Source organism: Pipistrellus hanaki (genome assembly GCF_964339955.1).
Source record: "Pipistrellus hanaki genome assembly, chromosome: 18".
NCBI lineage: Eukaryota > Metazoa > Chordata > Mammalia > Chiroptera > Vespertilionidae > Pipistrellus > Pipistrellus hanaki.
The window spans coordinates 7,391,768-7,413,211 of NC_140520.1; the positions used below are offsets into that span (position 1 = coordinate 7,391,768).

General features: G+C 49.0%; 1 protein-coding gene and 1 long non-coding RNA gene across 2 annotated transcripts; one reads left to right on the forward strand and one right to left on the reverse strand.

Annotated features, from left to right (window-relative positions):
- Positions 1-11: 11 nt before the first annotated feature.
- DPH5 (diphthamide biosynthesis 5) lies at positions 12-20,662 on the forward strand. Its single transcript, XM_084866089.1, has 8 exons — positions 12-282; positions 371-530; positions 3,961-4,085; positions 8,510-8,618; positions 13,944-14,064; positions 17,553-17,592; positions 18,995-19,098; positions 19,827-20,662. The coding sequence occupies exons 2-8, from the start codon at positions 396-398 to the stop codon at positions 20,027-20,029; spliced, it is 837 nt and encodes a 278-aa protein (XP_084722215.1). The 5' UTR covers positions 12-282; positions 371-395; the 3' UTR covers positions 20,030-20,662.
- On the reverse strand, positions 16,087-17,003 carry LOC311612818. The gene is made up of 2 exons (XR_014793359.1): positions 16,220-17,003; positions 16,087-16,181 (listed from the first exon to the last, which is right to left on the reverse strand). It is a non-coding gene; the product is annotated as an uncharacterized lncRNA (long non-coding RNA).
- Positions 20,663-21,444: the final 782 nt, after the last annotated feature.

Here is a 21,444-nt window from a genome sequence, read left to right on the forward strand (position 1 = left end):
CGCGCCGGCGCTTTGCGGCACCGCAGGTAAAGCGAGCGGCGTGGGTCCCGGCTGGGCGCGAGCTGAACGGCTGCCCCCGCGGAAAGGCTGCAGGTAGCACGTTGGGGAGGACCGGGACCGCCGCCCATCCTCTCGCCGGCTGGTTGCTGCTCTGTGTGGGGAGGAACAGGAGGAAAAGCGGGACAGGGCTGCTTAGGAACGCTGATTCCTGACCGATCCTTACTTAGGAGGCGGGAAGTCGGCTTCCCCAGCCTCCCTCCTTGGGACCCGCGGAGCCTCCAGGTGAGTGTTGGTTTTCCTCTTCGAGGGCTAGACGTCGGGGATTCTCGGGGTAGCTAATGCCTGTCTTTCTTGTCCATTTGTCCTGCAGTCTCCCACCCACCCCGGACTTGGAAATGCTTTACCTGATCGGCCTGGGCCTGGGCGATGCCAAGGATATCACAGTCAAGGGCCTGGAAGTGGTGAGGCGCTGCAGCCGCGTGTACCTGGAGGCCTACACCTCGGTCCTGACCGTAGGGAAGGAAGCCCTGGTAGGTGCCAGCCCGCGGGGAAGATTGTAGGCCTGCAGCCGATTCCATGACAGCACCAAGCAGAACCGGATTTGCGGGTCTGCTTGTCAAAACAAACCCTTTCAAAGACTTCCCCGGCTCCTTCAGGGTTTGGGGAGAGAGAGTGGGATTGTACATCAGTCAAGTGACCTGGAGGGGAAAGGGCGTTTTGTCTTACTGTGCGAGTCTAATGTTGCGGCTTTCTCCAGTAATAGGAAGGGAGAGTTGTCTTCAGTCCTGGGGATGGTTATCAGAATCCCTTATTTCATGAGATCACCAAGAAATCCTTTCTGAGTGGAGGGTTAGTGAGGGGCAGGTCCAGCGTTCATGAGTTTGCTACTGATTCAGAAACCACGCGGAGAGCCTCCCGCTCCAAGTATTTCCATAGGGATGGTGATTGCCCATCTGCCTGTGTCTATCCAGAGAGGTCTTACCTTTGAATAGACAGCTCCCAGTTAGGCTGGTACCCAAACACCGCCTGTATGTGTTACGTGATCCCGGTGTAGTAGCCACAGCGTTCGTTGGTGTATCATACGTTATAGCTGGCTGTCATTGAGGACCCATTGAATTTTGGAGGAGGGAGTAAGTTTAGGTCCATCGTCAAACTCCAAGTGCACTGTAAACTAAGATGCAAAGGATCAATGAGCAGGTTATAGGAGGAAGGAGGGAATTTTGCAATTGCCTAGTCTAGCCACTCTTCCCAACGAAAAGGTGCCCTAGAAAAATTCAGGTCTTCCTCTCAGCGTCACAGCCGAACAGCCAGTGTCATTTCTACGTTCTCTAGTATTCAAGGTTAAAGTAGAGATGGTGAGTCTAACTTTGGTGTATACATCTTAAATTTCTTTAGGCAGTTTCTGTGGATAATTACATGCCTTTGGTATAGTGTACCTGTGTGCACGATACAGGGACGTACACTATGATGTTTGTTGGCAAGTGACTCGTGAGATATCTGTATAATACCCAGGAGGACATACATACTAATGGACAATTTAAGAAGTGGGAGGGGGACACTATAAAATTATATTGCTGGAAAAAACTTACATGATCTCATTGAAGTCCACATTCTCACTTTTGCCAAACAGGTAGTAGACGCTGTCTCACGTTAAATAATTAACTGATTAGTCATTACAATTGGGGTAGGTGTTGCTTCATGCCGGGATGGTCAGGGCATATAATGGAATAGGTGGGATTTGAGCTTTGTTTCAAAACAATGCATTCCTAGTCTTTTTGTTGTATTTTGTTTCTTTTAGTCACATTTGTCTCGTGGTCCGAATAGAAAATGGTCATATTCATGCAGCTCTGCAGGGCAAATGGAGGAAGCAGGGCCTCCGTCCTCCTGGCCAAAGGGGACTAACTTCCGGGCCCCAGGTCCCTGCAGAAAATGCCACCGGCCTGGGCCCCATTTGGTGCCTGTGAAGCTGTGCAGTCAGCTAAGGTTCTGTGCCATACAGGCAGTCAGCCATGTAGCTTCTCTGTGCTCTTCTTCTGATCTGTAAAGGGGATGAAAACATAGTGCCTGCCTCCTATTCTGGTAAAGACTCAATGAACCCCTGTACTACATAAGTTTTCAGAACAGTGCCTGAGCACAGAGGCCCAATGTAAGTGAATCAGTACACATGTGGTTATTGTAGGTACGATTTAACAAGGGGGTGAAGGAGAGCATTTCTTTCTTTATTTTTTTTTTAATATATTCTATTGATTTTTTTTTTTTTTTTTTTTTACAGAGAGGAAGGGAGAGGGATAGAGAGTTAGAAACATCGATCAGCTGCCTCCTGCATACTCCCCACTGGGGATGTGCCCGCAACCAAGGTACATGCCCTTGACTGGAATCGAACCTGGGGGACCCTTGAGTCCACAGGCTGACGCTTTATCCACTGAGCCACACCAGTCAGGGCAAGAGCATTTCTTGCTGAAGAAAATATAACCGTGAGCCAGAGCGTGGGGGAGAAAGCTCAGGGTTCCCTATATTTGTGCTTGGGCATAACTAAAATATCTTCCGTTTCTTCCCGGTGTGCCTGTTCCCTCTCTCCCTTCCTAACCCACTTCCCCGGGACACCAGCTCCCTCTCTCCTGGTTCTGTCCAAAGCTGTGGGTGGATCTTGGAGGGACAGCGAAAAGGACAGTGAAGGACTTGGCACTGAGAAAACTGGCCATCAGCTGTCACCTCTATTCCCTTCTTCCCATCTGTCCTTACCCGAAATCTGAATCTTAGAAAATGACTTAAAAGGTGATGTTCTGTTCCCTGCTCAAGAGTCACTCCATCTAGATGTGTGTGGTGAAGGCAAAAATAAAGAACATCTCTTGTCCATAAAACCATCATGGTCACTGGGAACCTCTGGAACATCCTCTCTAAGAATCGCAGAGGAGAAACAGATCCTAGTTAAGCATTAGGGACACTTATCCATCCCTCGTGGACCGATAGCCTTCATCTCCGGATGCTAACTCATTTGTCCATATAGTCAGCTGCTTGGCAGGTCAGTGAGAACCAGACACTCCTTCGTTGCAGCAATCCTTACAATGTGGGACTCAGCATGTAATCCTTGTGATCCTAGCAAACGTTGTCCGTACGTCAGGAATAGTATTGCTTAGCTACGACTCCTCTCTCACTGCATGTGGACCACACGTCACTGCCCAGGAAGTCTGTTAGGAGACTCCTGACCTTGCGGAGTAGCTGTAGCCACTGCCCGACCACCAGCACAGCAGGCCCTCTCCGCGCCCGCACGCTGCCCTCCAGGGAAGGTCGGGACCGGGGTCCCTTCTCCTGAGTTGACATCCGGGGATACACTCCCAGAGCTCTTCAAATGGAGGCTTCCTGTACGTTCCAGAGTTCTCTTTTTCCCCTGCCTCTCTTCTTCCTTGGCAGTAACTAGGACATGCCGTTTTAAATTAGTCTTTCCCGCAATTCCATAGGAATGTTTGCTGCTCCTGTAAACAACGAAACCTTCGTTTTCTTTCATTTGTCATCGGTGTGACCTTTTAAGCCAAAGTCTCCTAGATTTTCCCGTGGAAAATTCAAAAAAACCCAAACTCCCATGTCCATCTATAATTATTGTTTAATACGGTTGTTCTGTGTTACTGTGTCTCCGAAGGAAGGCTCAGGCATACACACAGATCCCCTGTTTACCCTACGATGCTCTGCCTGGTTTCCTGGATCCAAAGTTAGAGGTAGATTTAAGATGCAAAAAGCCTCAGATGTCAGGAGGTCTGCCTCCTCTTGGGATATGAAGAGAGCCCCAAAGACAGAGTTTAATTACAACATGATATAGACTGGGAGCTCAGTGATGAATTTATATCAAATGGTCTGTTTGGATAACTGCCAAAATCACCCGCACCAGCCCCAGACAAAGATTGGTGCCCGTGTGTGAAAATGGTCCCCTGCCGTCTCATTTTGATCCTGGACTTGCATCCACAGGAAGAGTTCTACGGAAGGAAATTGATTCTCGCTGACAGAGAAGAAGTGGAGCAAGAAGCCGATAATATTTTAAAGGATGCTGATGTCAGCGATGTCGCGTTCCTTGTGGTTGGTGATCCATTTGGGTAAGTCAAAGCAGGTGTTCGCATTTTAATTGCATTTCCTTCTTTTTTTAATTTATTTTTTTTTAATCAGTAAGAATCATTCTGTTACATTGAAAACCTTTTACCTACCAGGTTTTGATGGGGGACACTGTTTGCATGGGCTCTGTCTAAAAACGTGTAGTTTGAACTTCATCGTCTTCGATGTTAATGAAGAAGAGGTGCTTGGGAGGGGCGTGCTCCTATGCAGAGGGGTGTGTACCGTTGCTTCTGCTGTTCTTGAGGCGGTCACTTAGAACAGTGACGGAGCTAGTCTATCACGCTTAAGTAAGCGTGTTACGTTATCCAGCGTCCTACCTGCCATTTGTTTCACAGGTAAATTGCAAGCATCTCTGCTTCCTTTTGCCTAGGCCCCTTCCTGTCTAATCATCTCATCCTTCACAATATTGCTGTCCCTTTATTTGCCTCGATTTCAGCATCTGTCAAGCTCAGGTTCCAATTTCTCATGCCCACAGGGAGCCCTGCCCCTCCCCAGGACTTAAGAGGTTGGGCTTCCCCTTGTCTGTCGGGCATCATCCATCTCTGATGTCACGCCGGGCAGAAGAGTTCTTTGTCTCCAGCTGGTGACCCGAGATTTATGTCGCATGTTTAAGGAACATCAGGATAATCTAATCACTGTGAGCCCACCACCAAGGATGTTTTTCAAAAGAATGGAATGACGGTGTGCACGTGTCTGTTAGAAAGAAAGTGATTGATAGCCGTATGACGTGCCAGGGGTTGGGTATCATTATTAGACTTTGGTCCCGTCAAACGTACCATACAGCAGCATCGGCTGTCGTCACCACCAGTTTCTGTTTAGTAGAACAGTAGGTTCTCTGAGACCCTGCTCACGTGCCACCTCTCCCATGACCCCTCCCTTATTTCATTCAGGAGCAAGTGCCCCCTCTTTTTTTGGATTCTCAGGCAATTGTTTGTCCCGTGTCAGTGACTGACCAGGTATAATCCTGGATTCCGACTTATGTAATAATTGCTGCACTCTGGTTATTTTTTATTCACCCACTGGATGACTATTGGGATATAATAGTTGAGGATACAGTAGTTGGAGACAGGATGGGAGGGGATGTGTAAAATTTACTTGGGCCTTGAAGAATTAGCGTATGGGCGGATGTTATGGGCAAACCAGGAAGGGAATACAGAATGCAGCAAGGCACTGCAATGCTTCTTTGTGGATGACAGCAGGAAATGTGTCCTATGTTTACATTTTAAGGCCCTTTCCCCTTATTTGGTTAAAATTTTTTTTTTTAAAGGCAAAATTGTACAATCTTAAATTCTTTTTAAAATATTTCTAAGCTGTAGTAAAGTAATATCTACACTAATCAAAGAGAAAGATGCAAATTGACCATACCTTCGTGACACCCACCAGCCAACCAGGATTGGGTAAGCAAATTAACCCAACAAAGATGGTGGGTTAATTTGCATATGCAAGCACCTGGCGGTTGGGGGTGGGATGCTTGCATCGTTGCCATGGTGATGACACAGGCTTTCTGCACCGCCCCAGCCACTCTGGGCAGTGTGGGAAGGTGGAAAGGCAGCTCTGGGCTGGAGCGAAGGCAGTGTTGGCAGCCAGGGGAAGGAAGGCCCATTCTTGCATGAATCTTCATGCATAGGGCCTCTAGTATAACATAAATGATCACATGGTTATTTTATCCTTATGTGGATGCCTTTTCCCTCATGATGTACACATGCAAAAATACACCTTTTTTCACCTGTTTCTGGGTACCCTCAAGTAGGTCATTGGGGTGTTTTCACCTCATGTGATGCATTTGTTGGGCACCTCCTAACTGTCTAGTAAGCGTCCACATTGTTATCATTAGCCCATTTGTTTCTTCAATGTAATTAAGCCTGCCACATGGGGATTAATATATACGATTCTTCTCTCCTCCCACTTCCCCATCCCCACTCGTTAGATTGTTTTCTTATGGTAGACTAGAGGCCCAATGCACGAAATCCGTGCAAGGAGGTTGGCCCTTGCAACCTCGGCAGCTTGCCTCAGCCCTCACAGTCCCGGCTTCACCGGAAAGGTTGTCTGGGAGGACGTACAGAAGGTCGTTCAGCTGTCCAGTCTAAGTAGCATATTACACTTTTATTATTATAGATTCTCTAAAGTAGGTTTAAAATACCAAGGAGAAAAAACGGTCAAAAGTTTCAAACATAGACGTTATCTTGTCAAATTAGTTTTCCAAAGGATGGTGTCAGTTTATAGCTTCCAGTAGTTCATGAGAGTATCATCTTTACCAGGTCATTGCAAATATTAGTGAATTTCCAGGTCTCCAACCATACTTCTGCCAAACATGGCAGTACAATGTCTGCAAACTAATGTTCCCATCAAATAGAATTTACCAGAAGCATACCAAGTGCTACACATTCAAATTGGTCACCATGATATTCGTTATTTTATTGATGCCATTGATCGAAACATTCTTGGACCTCCTCTTAAACTTGCCTTCTTAGCAATTCCAAGGAACAAACATATGAAGACACATTTATTACCACTTATGGGCATGTGACTATCCATAGTCCTGTGTGTGTGTGTGTGTGTGTGTGTGTGTGTGTGTGTGTGAGATTGTGACAGACCCGTGTGCCCATAAATAGTAATGTTTGTCTTTGCGTGTGCGTGCGCACACGCGCACACACACACTTTTCCAGCCACCATAAATGAAGCATTTTCCCGAGCCCTGGCATGGAAGGAGTGCTCAGTAAACTGGTTCAAGGCTGTATCTCAAGCCAGTTTTTTTTTTGTTTTTTTTTTCCTTCTCATGAAAGCAGTATAACCTAGATAATTGTGATGATAAAATGCCAGTTATCGTCGCATTTTTATAGCGGAAATCTGGGGGGCTTATTTAATCACATTCATGTCAGTTCCACAGAATCAAAACCCTTTGCCAGGTCATTAGTCTTCTAGCATCCCAACCGCATCTGGTCATTTTAAATGAACTTGTGATAGAGACACAGTTTTCAACCAGATTTCCTTCCTGCTCATCTATTTAAATCACTCACCAAAGTCCATGATTCAGTCTTCCTTCATCGTAGTGATAAGTCGTGAAATTCTGTTAGCTGTGCTATTAAGAACTTTTTTTTTTTTTTTTTTTTACAACTGCCATCCGTGTTATGTTTTAGAAGCCTACTCTAAATCAAATTAATGGTTGATTTTCATACTCGTTTTTATTGTATGTGGATGATTAAAAACAGGCCTCCCCGGGGGGGCAGCCGTTAATCTGCTTGTGACGGCCTCCTGGGGCGCCAGCCCTTGATCTTCCTACTTGGTATGCCTTGTCCGAGCAGCTCCAACATGCTAATGCTGCCGGCCCAGCAGGCCCGGGCTTTCAGAGGGAAAGGCCTCTTTAGTAATGCTGTCTGAAGCCATGTGGCACATTTCAGAGGCTCTGCATTTATATTTATATGCAGGGCGGGCAGAAGGAGGCGTACAGTGGTGACTACACAAATCAGTTTATTCTGGCATTGTTATTTATTATTGTAGTTATTTGTTTTACAGCTGTACATCTACATTTGCCCACCCTTGTATATTCTCTCTTCAACACAGTCTTACCTAATTATAAGCATTTGATTCAGCTCCAAAAAGGAAAGGCAACAGGGAAGACACTTATGTGTCATGAGACTGCTGAATGGGGGTGAAATCCGGCTGATTCTATCAGCCACAGCTCTATCAGCTCCAGCTCGAACTGCAGCCACCAAGATCGACAGGCGATGCTCACGCTCTGTGCATCCCGCCATGTTGGATTTCAAGTACAAAAACCACCCCTCGGAACAGAGCAGAGACCAAGGAGTAGCTCTGGCTCTGCCATATTTGGGCCCTGACCCCACAAAGCGTGGGAGTCGCTGCTCCGGAGTTGAGCTGCTGGGACCCACCCACGGGTGTCTGTGCAGGTGTGCACGGGACAGGAGAGCAAGGCAAGCCGCCCTTCTCCCTGCCGCTGCCACGGCTGCTTGGCTTGTGTCACAGGTGCGGGCAGCCTCGCAAAGGGCATGTGCACGCTAACTGTTCCTGCCGCAGCCCAGGAGCTGCGGGAAAGCAGTGCCCTCGGCCCTCTGATTGGCATGAACGCATGACAGATTTCGGCTGTACTGTCTTAAAAAGCTACTTGGGCCGAAACCAGTTTGGCTCAGTGGATAAAGCGTCAGCCTGCAGACTGAAGGGTCCTGGGTTTGATTCCGGTCAAGGGCATGTACCTTGGTTGCGGGCACATCCCCAGTAGGGGGTGTGCAGGAGGCAGCTGGTCAATGTTTCTCTCTCATCAATGTTTCTAACTCTCTATCCCTCTCTCTTCCTCTCTATAAAAAAATCAATAAAAATATTTTTTTTTAAATAAAAAAAAAAAAAAAAAGTTGGTTGGTCACTTGACCCCCAGCCCGGTCTGCTCTCCTCCCAGGGCTACGACACACAGCGACCTGATTCTGAGGGCCACCAGCCTGGGCATCCCATACCGCGTCATCCACAACGCCTCCATCCTGAACGCCGTGGGCTGCTGCGGTCTGCAGGTAACCCCGGGGAAGTGGTTTTTTAAAAAAGGGCTATTTTTTTTTTTATTTTTTTTTACAATTATATCTCATGGACTATAAGACATTATTATTTTATACTACATTGGTGTGTACTCAATTTTTTTTATATTAAAACTTTTTATACTGTTTTTCTATAACTTAGGTCTCCCCTTGGAATAGACCATTGAAATTAACTAGAGAAGGATTTCAGTCTTACATGAATGTGAGCCTACCTAAGAAGTAAATATAATCTAATTATGTATGAAGTGGTTCGGTACTCCAAAAACCTTCATCTTCTCCCCGATGCTCTGCCCTGCAGTGTTACCTTCTGTGCCATCAGGGCCCTGGGCTGCAGCGTCTCTTAAAAGAACCTGTGAAAGAGTCCAAAGCCATGGATAGGAAGCTTTTAAGCCAACTTTGCGGTTATCAGTGTGTAAAGTTAGTTATTTTTAATCCAGCAGTCTTGGTTCTGAGGGGTTAGAGCAGTGGTCGGCAAACCGCGGCTCGAGAGCCACATGCGGCTCTTTGGCCCCTTGAGTTTTTAGCAAAGGCCAGCTTAGGAGGACCCTAAAGTTAATAACAATGTACCTGCCTATATAGTTTAAGTTTAAAAAATTTGACTCTCAAAAGAAATTTCAATTGTTGTACTGTTGGTATTTGGCTCTGTTGACTAATGAGTTTGCGGACCACTGGTTTAGAGCAAACAAATGTTATCTTGTCCTTTCCTTGGAATGATCAGAATAGCTGTATGTGTTCACTATCACAGACGAATGCCTTACAGGTGATGCACATGAGGGCGGGGCTCCAGGTTCTCGTCACCTGTCTCTCAAAACGCCCCGCAGGGCTGCGGCCTGGCCAGTGGCTGGTGCTTGGAGATGACCTGAATTTAATGCTTAGGTTCGTTGTATTGGCTTTGGGTGTGGCAGCATCACTGTCTGGATCCCTGTAATGCCGTCTGAATTTTGGGAAAGAAATATTGCTTTAAAAAAACAAGCGATTTTAGGATGAAATCACATCATATAAACAGCACTATCATTATTAGTGATGCCCGTCATTAAAATAGCCTGAAGTGGTAGGATTTCTTCCCTCACATGCTTCTGCTGGCAGAGTGGGCAGGTGTGATCAACTAACCGGCCTTTTCCATCTCTACTGCCCACGAGTCTTTGAAATGTTATGTAGACAAGTGCGGGCACTGGGAGGAAGTTGGCACTGGTACTCTGACGGGCTCTGAGTTACCTTAAGTGCTCTGGAAAAGAGCCCGAGGGCACAGGGGCTTGCTCAATGGGGACGCTGCTGGCCGCGCAGGCAGCCAGAGAATGAATGGGGTAGAGGAGGCCATGTTAACTCTGAGAAGGGGATCAAGGGTAGCGCAGAAAATAATGCAGTGCCGTAACGTGGCGTTGACTGTTTCTGCAATTACAATAAAACATTTTAACGATTAAAACAACAAAAGCCTGCCTTTTCGGTTGTGGTTGACTTCAGGTCAAGGTTGTAAAATGTTCTCGTCATGATGTGGCACATCCACTTTCTCTGGCTGTTTCGCAAGTGACCTCGCTGGTTGCATCTGTTGCTCTGGTTACGTAAGGGGTTTCTACTGTGGCAGCCAGCATGTGGGCTCCAGAGCAGCTCTCCCTGGGGGTCCTAAGAGGCATCACCCGGGCTTTCTTATTGTCCCCGGGCTGCCGTGGAGGTGACAGCCTAACCCAGGACGAGGCTAAGCCAGGTAGTAAGTGGACTGCACCCTGCACAGTGACATAGCCTCAAGGGACTCCTTCAATTCGCTCTAGTCTGATCACTATGGAATTGTTTTTGACCGCCTGCTAAATAATGGGCCTAGGAAAACACTTTTTCCGTTTCCACTAGAATGTTTAATCCCTGCTTTAATAGCCATCATTCTCCTCCATTTATAGTTGGTTTTTTGTGTGGACCTGATTGTGCCATTCGCCTACTCAGACAATCCCGGTAAACCCATCCTGTGCTGAGTGCCGTGTGTATTGTGTTACATCACGGACTCCGCCTCCCATGGCACTTTATCATGGCGCCATGCATATAACTGATAGGCTTATTTATTTATGTATTTATTCCCCCAAGTTGTATCTTGTCTTTGGGATTATGTGCTTTAAAGGACGACCCTTTCATTTAATTCCTATGTGGATTCACTCATTTGTGTGTGAGGATATAAATCTCGTCATCTTCTGTCTGCCTAGTCCAATGGTCGGCAAACTCATTAGTCAACAGTGCCAAATATCAGCAGTACAACAATTGAAATTTCTTTTGAGATATGGGGGAGATAAGAGATCAACCAAAGGACTTGTATGCATGCATATAAGCATAACCAATGGACGAAAAACTCTGGGGAGGGAGGGCATGTATGGGAGTGGTGGGGGTGGGGATTGATAAGGTATGTACACATATGATACCTTAATTAAAAAAATGAGAGAGAAAAATTTCTTTTGAGAGCCAAATTTTTTAAACTTAAACTATATAGGTAGGTACATTGTTATTAATTTAATAAGGTTACTCCTAAGCTGGCTTTTGCTAAAAACTTAAGGGGCCTCGCCGGGACCGGTTTGGCTCAGTGGATAGAGCGTCGGCCTGCAGACTGAAAGGTCCCGGGTTTGATTCCGGTCAAGGGCATGTACCTTGATTGCGGGCACATCCCCGGTGGGGGGTGTGCAGGAGGCAGCTGGTCAATGTTTCTCTCTCATCGACGTTTCTAACTCTCTATCCCTCTCAATTCCTCTCTGTGTAAAATCAATAAAATATATTTTTTAAAAAAAATAAATAAATAAATAAATAAATAAAAACTTAAGGGGCCAAAGAGCCGCATGTGGCTCTCCAGCCACATTTTGCCGACCACTGGCCTAGTCATTCGGTTTTATGTGCCTCGTGTGCGACCCTGTGCACAGTCTTTCCAGCGTCAGCAAAAACCCGCGTGGCGTCAATGCTCAGCAGATGCATGAGGATTAAAAACCAATGCCAAGACCAGGAGTCTGTATGGAAAACCAGTAACTCGCGATTATGTGGTTTAGTGGCGCTTTTTGACAAGTCTGCCAGCTCAGCCTTCTTTCACTTTACAGACTTCACTGATCTGATTTCGAAAGCACAGGCATATAAGAGATAGGCATGGGGCTTAATAGTGGTCTTAGCAAGTTAAATTGACTCATTTCTCCATGTGCACAGAAGATATTTTTTTAACTTAAAAGTGACAAAATATTTTTTACATGGATATAAAATAATGAAAGCATTAAAGCCTAATTATAAAATGGAGTTTGCAAAGCATCTGTGCTTTGGAAATGAAGGGACTACTGGTAGCAGTGAAACTAGTTAGAAAACTATGAATTTCTTTCAGACAAGTGGTGTTGAGGGCTGTCAAGGAAGAAGAATCTAGGTACATTGCTTAGTAGGAGTGGACAGGAATGGACATTGCAGAGCTGGAAAGGGCCGGTTGGCTTATGGGAAGATGTCATAAGGTAGAGATGCTGGTTAGAGGCAAGTCGGGCAATAGTCATTTTTAGGTAAGTTGCTCAAGTGCCATTTTAAATATTGCCCAAGATTGTCCCTCTGCCCCTGCCATCTCAGCCTTCCCCAGTGCGCAGCTGCCACAGCCTAAGTCTTACCCTTCCTCCGACCTCGCTGACAGCCTCTCTGGGGAAGTCCCCGCAGGTGCTCCGTCAGAGGGAGGTGCCCTGACAGCACTCCCAGCCTCCACCTCACCTGAGGTCATCGCTCCTTGCTGCCCAACACGTGCCTTACTGTGTCTCTCCTCACTCTACCCAGATGGTGTTTTACATAGAACCAAATGGCCCATTCTGGGTTGAGTTTTTATCTTCAACAGACAAATCCATATCAAGTTAAGTAAACGGCTTTCTGTGTAACTCACTCCAGGTTAAAACCAACCAACAAACAGACAAAAGCGTGCCTTGATCTGTAGAAGCAGGCGCTGGTCTGGCCTCCACGTCTCGCTCTGGGTCCGCGGTGTTTGGGGGGGGAGGTGGTCACCGCGCAGAGGCCCCAGTCAGCCAAGCGCCGCTGGTCCTGCAGCCTCGGTTCTCGTCACCGCGCTGTTGCTTTTCAGCTTCCCGGCAGGTGTCGGGTTGTGCAACCGCACAAAGACGGGCCCTTCTGTTCCTTGAGCTACTGGCATCCAAATGGTGCAACTGTTTGCGTAACGTTCCAGGATTCTAGAAGCAGTTTGCGCCACCGCAGGCCTGGGAATGGCTGCAGCCCATAAATCAGGGTCCAGGAAGCAGCGCTGGCGGGAGGCGTCCTTTAATCCCCCGGATCCGGCGGCCCGGAGAGAATGGGGCGGCCAGTGCCTGTGTGTGACCGGCATCGCAATGCCCGTGTCAGCGCCCCGTCCCTTTCTCTGAATGAGGCCCTCGCCTCCAGGGCTCCTGAGATACTACAGCCCCTGGAAAGTGTTTCTGTGCGGTTGCCTGTATAATTTTCCTGAACAAGCGTTTCTCTTACAGGGTTTTCGTAGGGTTAAGACTTCTATTTCAGAACCTGATCCCAGGCGCTCAGCATTCTCTTTAGAATGCAAAGAGCTGCCAAAACTGGTTTGGCTCAGTGGATAGAGCGTCAGCCTGTGGACTGAAAGGTCCCAGGTTCGATTCTGGTCAAGGGCATGTACCTTGGTTGCGGGCACATCCCCTGTTGGGGATGTGCAGGAGGCAGCTGGTCGATGTTTCTCTCTCATCAATGTTTCTAGTTCTCTTATCTCTCTCCCTTCCTCTCTGTAAAAAAAAAAAAAAAAAAAAGAATGCAAAGAGCTGAACTTGTCAGGATGCAGCAGCGAGCATCCTTGCAAATGGCCAGTGCACATGCACAGCAAGGGGCGGGGGACGGTACTGAGGGGCCAGGCTGGGAGGCCCTTCCTCGGACCTCAGTGCCAGGTTCTTTCCTAACCAGCCCCAAGACCTCCAGTCATTTATTTGCTCCTTCCGAGCCTTGGTGGTCTCACCTGTTAGGTAAGGATCATACCGTTCCCCAGTGAGCCCCACCGACTGCTCAGGGGTCCCTGTTGCTTTGTTTCTTACCAAATACTTGGTGCTGCGGTGTTTTTAGCAGCTGCCTCGCTGCGTCACAAGCTGGTTGGTTATGAGCCCGTACCACATACAGACACTAGGCACATCGGCAGCACACCGGCTGCCGGGCCACGAGAACTTAGATGCCTTTTCCGTTTGGGGACAGATTAGGCAGCCACTCACCCACCCACCTCCCTTCTCGAGTCCACTTCTCGCTTTTTATTCTGGTTGTCACCTGTGCACTAGCGCTCGGCGCACGGTCCCGTCGCTAACGAGGGTTGTGTGTTTCTTCTAGCTGTATAAGTTTGGAGAGACAGTGTCCATTGTTTTCTGGACAGACACGTGGAGACCGGAGAGCTTCTTTGACAAAGTGAAGAAGAACAGACAGAACGGCATGCACACGCTGTGCCTACTGGGTAAGGGCACGCGGGCCCCTTGGAGCCACGTGTGCGTTTCTCGGGGGTGGGGTTGGGAGGCTGATCCCTCAAATAGTTCGGGAGCTGTTCCCCCTCTGTGCCTCACGCCTGTGCTTGATTCATGCATCCCCCGTGGCTGCGTCCATGCCCGGTGGAAGCCGTAAGTAGCCGGGACTCAGGCCTGTGGCCCTCAGGCCCTAAAGGAGTTATTGTCTTGCCCTTTGCATGTGATCTACCTCCTCTAATGTGTCCGCTGAATCCTCAGGGTCTCCTTCCCATTACCTGGTTTCAGTTTATTTATTTTTCCGCCTTACCCCTATTTGAATTGTTTTATTAACTTGTCCGGTTCCTTCCCTGCCTTCTCCCCAGTGTCCAGAGCTCTGAAACAGCATGGAAGTTCATTCATTGGTTGAAGGGTTTCTGTAGATTCTTTTCTCAGACTTGGTCTTATGACCCTTTGGCACAGGAAAATCTTTAACTCTTGCTCGTTCATCCAGTTCCAGCCAGAACACATTCTTTTTATTCCATCCCACAGACACTGATCAATTCTAGGTCCAGACCAGACCTCGGATGCTCCTCTCTGCGTAATGCCCACATCTCCCAGCTGCCTGGGGAGCTGTGTGTTCTCATCTCAGCTTATTGTCAGCGCCAGTTAGTACTTTGTTGATTAAGTAACTGGTTTCATAGTCTTGTCCATGGATTTTCCACGCGAAAAGAGGCCAGGCTTACTTTCTTGTAGTTAACACATTGCGAACGGGTCACGAGAATTCTCGCTTCATTTTACACAGTGTTTTACCAAGTATCACACTTTAAAAAGATGTTAGCTTGTAAGAACGTATAACAAATAACTCCAAAATGCAATAGGTATTTAATTTAATTTTTTTAAAATATATTTTATTGATATTTTACAGAGAGGAAGGGAGAGAGATAGAGAGCTAGAAACGTCAATGAGAGAGAAACATCGACCAGCTGCCTCTTGCGCACCCCCTACCGGGGATGTGCCCGCAACCAAGGTATATGCCCTTGACCGGAATTGAACCTGGGACCTTTTAGTCCGCAGACCGACGCTCTGTCCACTGAGCCAAACCGGTTTCGGCAGGTATTTAATTTTAAAGTGTGCCTTTAACATTTATGTGAAGCGTTTTTATACTTGTTCAATAGAAACTTATCTGGCCACTGGGTAAAGCTAGCAATAAGCTACTGGTCCGCAATGTGTGAAGTATGACAGCTGGCTGATTAGAAGTTGGGGTTCATGGGAGCCTGGATGCTTGTGTGTGTTTTACAGTAGAACTGAGCGGTTTTACAACAGAACAGGGAGAGGAGAGCCTTAAGAGGCAGGCCACCCACAAACTTCTTCGTGTAGCCATAAAATGGGGGGTGTGGGAGGGAGAGGGGGGGCGCGGGCAGAAAAGTAGCTGACCTTTCGGAAACTCTGGAGAGGCCATTAGAGGTCAGCCTGCGGGACTTGCTGAGTGCACACACCAGTGCACACGCAGGGTGGGTCCCTCTGGAACTGTGAGGAAGCACTAGACGTGGGTCCCGCCCTCAGGGGTTGGGACTAGCCTGTTGCACACGCGGAAGTTTAAAAGAACAATTACGCTCCATTGTGTGGAGAGGCAGGAAGGACAGACTGGAGTTCTGGCTCTTGAACTCTAAGAGCTGCCTCTTTTCTTGGCTTTCCTGGGAAAAGACAAACAAGGCTAAACAATGTATCTTGGCTCCAGTTAACAAAAGCAGGAACAGGTTTTGAAGCACGGGGTGGGGCAAAAGTAGGGTTACAGTTTATTCGGGTGGAAAAATAATTAATAAATAACAACACGAGAAGAAGCTGTTTCACGTTCTCACAGCGGTCACCCTCCTTCTGCCCCACCCTGTATGAGATCGCATGGGGCCAAATCCTCAAACCAGAGAGACACCCCCCCCCATGCACGAATTTCATGCACTGGGCCTCTAGGTTACCTATAAAAATTCTCCCAAGCCTCTTCTCTTTTTTTAATCCTTACCTGAGACTATTTTTCCCCCTTTGGTTTTTTTTTTTTAGAGAGAAGGGGAGAGAGGTAGAGGAGGAGGGGAGAGAGAAACATCAACATGTGCCCCGACATAGGCTGGGAACAAACCTGCAACTGAGGTACGTGCCCTTGGCCAGGAATTGAACCTGCAACCCTTTGGTCTGTGGCTGATGCTAACCGCTGAGCCACACCAGCCAGAGCAATCCTCTTCATTTTTAAAATACAATTCTGTAGAGCATATCATTAAAAAAAATATTATGTTACAATCTTAACTATAGCAAATGCCATTTTAGAAACTCCAGGCAAATGAACGAATGGGTCCACTTTTGAAAACCTTACAGTAAGTACCCTTTCTAAGAAAAATGTTTACGGGGTGATGGCTCCGGAGAGCTGGAGAGGGCCGTGGCGAGCCCTCCGCTGCACTCGAGTTATTGTTGCAAAAGCGAACTCTGGCCGACCTGCCTGTTGTGAGCCTGTGAGAGGAAGCAGCTGTCGCCACTGTATTCCGAGTTCCTCGGAGGCGGGGGCGGGATTCTGCCCTCTACCTTCTACCTTCTACTGACGAGTGCAGCCGAGCGCCAGAGCGTCCAGTGTGTGACGCACAGACAGCCGGGCCCCCTGAGGGTAGACCCGGGTGGCAGCCCCTGGGGCATCCCGGGCCTAACCCAGGTCAGTGCCTGGAAAGGCCTGATCGTTTATGGCTGTTTGGTATCAAAGTGTTTCTTCTTGCCGAAACCGGTTTGGCTCAGTGGATAGAGCGTCGGCCTGCGGACTGAAATGTCCTAAGTTCTATCAAGGGCATGTACCTTGGTTGCACACATCCCCAGCAGGGTGTGTGCAAGAGGCAGCTGATCGATGATTCTCTCTCGTCAATGTTTCTAACTATCCCTCTCTCTTCCTCTCTGTAAAAAATCAATAAAATATATATATATATATATATATATATATATATATATATATTTTTTTTTTTTTTTTTTTTTTTTTTTAAGTGTTTAAGTCGTCAGGGCGTCTCTGACTGTTCAGAGGAAGGCAAACGTCGCTTTCCTCCTGCAATCAGAATCCCCCGCTGTTTGGGTTACATGCCTTGCGACTAACCTTCCGGGGCCTGAAAACCAGGTGAGGACAGGAGCACGCCCAGACCTCACCAGCTGGTAGCCGTGCACGCCACGCCGCAGGCTCAGCGTGAGGGGCCGCGCATGCCCGTGTTGGTCAGACCCTGTCCCGCGTCTTCTCTTCCCAGAGGAGCTTCCATCCCCTCGGGGTGGCCTCGGGACCGGCCTGGGTGTGCCTCCTCACCGTTCCCTGCGCACAGCCACAAGCTCCCGTCCTCCGTGGTTCTGGTGGAAAGCGGCTAAATACAAGCACACGAGCTTCCTGGAAACTTGAGAAGAGTGTTGCCCCAAAACTCAGGTTCCCGCGTGGGACTTGGATAGAGGGACCAATCACATCCTGAGGTAACTGTGTTTTTACTTCCCACAGACATCAAAGTGAAGGAGCAGTCGCTGGAAAACCTCATCAGGTGAGTGCCGCTCTGGGAATGCTTTTCCTCCCGCAGCGATCCACGGATCCCGCTTCAGGGATGTGGGTTCTCGGCTGTCAAAGCCAGCTTTCCTTCCCGTTAGGACCGGACCGCTTGTCATCTTAGGGAGTGGTAAGGAGTGGGAGGGAGAGGAACCGGCAGTGGGCTTGACGAGTTCACCTGTGAGTGCGTGGTTGGTGGTCAGTACCCGGCAGGCACAGCACTCTTTGTGGAATGAATGAATGAATGAATGAATGAGGCATCAGAAGACAGGGGTGTGAGGCCTCAGTCTGCCCGTGGTTATGGCCCTCGGGCAGGTAACTTTCGTCTCCCAGCCTCATTCCTCTCAGGAAGAGAAGAGGGACAGTCCTTTCTCGCTTAGAGAGGCAGCATCCGGTCAGCTGCTCCTTCCCACGTGACGATGGCAGTGGACATGGGGCTGGTGTCCCCGAGGAACTGAATTTATAGCTTCATTAACTTAAAACTAATACTCGGCTCAGTTATTGGAAAGCTTTTCGGTAGATTTAGAACAACTTTAACGTGTAAATCTATCAATAGCCACGAATTTTATGAAATCTAAATGCAGATCAAGTATTCCCAATGAAAATTTAGCGTTTGGATCAAGATGTGCAATGAGCGTAGATGTTGTAACAGATTTCAAAGTCGCAGTACAAGATAACTCTTTAATAATTTTATAGGTGTAAATGTTGAAATGTAACATTTGGATACATTGGGTTAAATAAAACATTATTGATATTGTCCTTTTTAAACTTTCATTCATGTGGCTACTGCAAAATGTAAAATGATGCTCGTGGCTTGTGCTATATTTCTTTCAGACAGCTGCCTCAGAATTGTTTCGAAAGTCACAAAATAATCTGAATCAACTGTTTTGTAAGCTGCCACGCCCTGTTTTTATTCTGATCACTGAGCGAACACTGTAGGCTTCTGAGTCACACAGACGTAGACATATCAAGCTTACTGTGGAGTTTATTTTGTTAGCAGAGGAAGTGAAGAGGAATGTGGGGGTCAAACATGGCAGTGACAATGAGCGCAATAGGACCCAGTTAAGCTGGGATACAGAACAAACGGACGCTTACTTTGGATGATTTTTGCCTAAGGTATCATTTGAATGAAGGTAACTTAGACATTTGTCTTCCGGTCATTGGCACTTTCATTTCTGCCAGCATGCCAGTGAGCGCGAGGGCAGGTGCAGTGAGCAGTGAGCAAAGCTCGAGGGGCCCCGGGGAAACCCCAGCGTCGGTGCTTTCACGTCAGCTCACGGGTGCCGCCCGAGCTTCGAGCAGAGCCCGGCGTGGTCCCCGAGTGTTCCTAGGGGCGCCGGGTTAATGTGCACGGTGGCATTTCCCGGCTGAGACCAATGGCAGCCTGTGTCCTACCCCAGGGGCAGGAAGATCTACGAACCTCCTCGCTACATGACCGTGAACCAGGCGGCCGAGCAGCTGCTGGAAGTGATTCGGAACCAGCGAGCACGCGGAGAAGAGCCAGGTACGTGGGCCCCTGCTGGGCTCTCACATCTCATACTCAGATCTCACACACACACACACACACACACACACACACACACACTGCTGGGCGCTCATATCACACACACACACACACACACACACACACACACACACTGCTGGGCTCTCACACACACACACACACACATACTGCTGGGCTCTCATATCACACACACACACACACACACACACTGCTGGGCTCTCATATCTCACACACACACACACGCACACACACTGCTGGGCGCTCATATCACACACACACACACACACACACACATACACATACTGCTGGGCTCTCATATCACACACACACACACTGCTGGGCTCTCATATCACACACACACACACACACACACACTGCTGGGCTCTCATATCACACACACACACACACACACACACTGCTGGGCTCTCATATCACACACACACACACACACACACACAGCATACAATAAAACGTCAGCAGATTTTGCTGGACCCATCAGTTTGTTCCAAGGCGCTGACTGCCTCTGGGCGTCTGTCTCGTCCTGGTCTGTAGTGCAGACAGTTTGGAAAAGACTTAGGTCAGGTCGTGGGTCCCCGATGAGCCATCAGGAGAGCTGTGACATCTGGGTCTCCTTTAGATGTCCCGCTGGCACTGCTGTTGGCTTGACCGCCGGCGGGTTAGTGCGCTTGCGGAACTGAGCGGCAATCTCTCCTCTCTCTGTTGACTAGCGGTCACCGAGGAGACGCTGTGCGTGGGCCTGGCCAGGGTGGGCGCCGAAGACCAGCAGATCGCCGCGGGCACGCTGCAGCAGATGTGCTCCGTGGCGCTGGGGGGGCCGCTGCACTCCCTGGTCATCACGGGGGGCAGCCTGCACCCGCTGGAGCTGGAGATGCTGAGTCTGTTCCCCGTGCCCGAGGGGCCCCGCACGTAGCCGCCGTCCGTGGACCGGGACACTGTGCGGAGCTCGTTTCTGTCCGGTGCCCCGGCCCTGGGTGCGCCAAGAAGGAGCAGACTGCACGCTCGGTTTCCTTGGCCCTGAGCTCTCCCTCGGCCGTCGTCAGCTGCTGCTGCTGCCGTCCTGGGGTTTTCAGGATGTGAACGCGTGGAGCAGACCGAGCGGGAAGCTGGAGGGTGGCACCGACCAACAGGAGCCGTGGAAAGCAGCTTTTCCTTAGAAAGCCTGCACCAGGCGGGACCCTTCCTCCTTCCTTAGGTCAGCTGCCTGCCCGCAGCCACGAGGTCCCTCCTGCAGGAACGAGGTCCCCCCTGCAGCCACAAGGTCCTGGCAACCGTGGGATGAGGGCTGCGAGCCGAGGTGGGGGCCTCCGTCACACTGATTCCCCACTCACCTGCCACAGAAGGACTTCCTCCCGAGTCGCCGTGTCTTCCTAGCTGACGCCCTAGTTACGGAGCTGGGCTGCGGCTATATTTGGGAGGTTATGTAATTGTTCGTATAAATGTGCGGCCAGCCATGTACAGTTGCTCTTTGGTTTTTAATACCTCACATCCAAGCTGACAAGTGGGAAACTTGCTGACCACAGAATAAAAGTTTTAAAAATCGGAATTTGAAGACGATGCATTCGTCACGCTGCGTCCTGCCCCTCGCCTGTTAGGGTGCCCCGACAGACGTGCGGATTCTAAGCGCTGGGAGGGCACCTCTGCTTCGCTGTGAGTCTGAGTCCTTTGCCTGCTTACACCCTGTTACAGCACTGACACTGCGCTCGGGAAATACTGGGGGCGGGTGGGGGTGGGGGTGGGGGTGGTGAGGTCTTGGTTTTGCCAGGCTTTGTCTGCAGTCCTGGGCCTGGCAGGGCTCTTACAGGAGGTCGGTTCTCTGGCTGCCTGACAGGTGCCAGCCTGGGGTGATTTCCTCGTCACAGGTGTTCATCCAACGAGGGTGCCCCATCCATTCACACCCACACGGCAGGCAGCGTGTGCTCAGCCTGACTTCACAGCCTGGAGCATGGCTGGATGGGCGGAGTGAGTGAGTGACAGTCCCACTAAAGCACCTCCCTTCTCTTTCCATCTGAACGGAAAGTACTAAGTTAAGGTGACCAGACATCCCGCTTTTGGCGGGACAGTCCCGATTTTTAACAATTTGTCTCGCGTCCTGCAGCGTTTTAAAAAAGTCCCGATTTTTTTCCCCAAAAATCAGGTCTTTTTTAAAACACCACGGGACAAATAGTTAGAAATCGGGACGTCCGGTCACCTTATACTAAGTGGCTGTCACAGCAGCTGCACCTGTCTGGTCCTGCGGCCCCTCCCTGCCGCGGCAGTGTCTCTGGTCCAGGGCGTGAACAGTGCTCACAGCCGCATCGTGGGAAGGGAGAGCACTGGTTTCTGAAG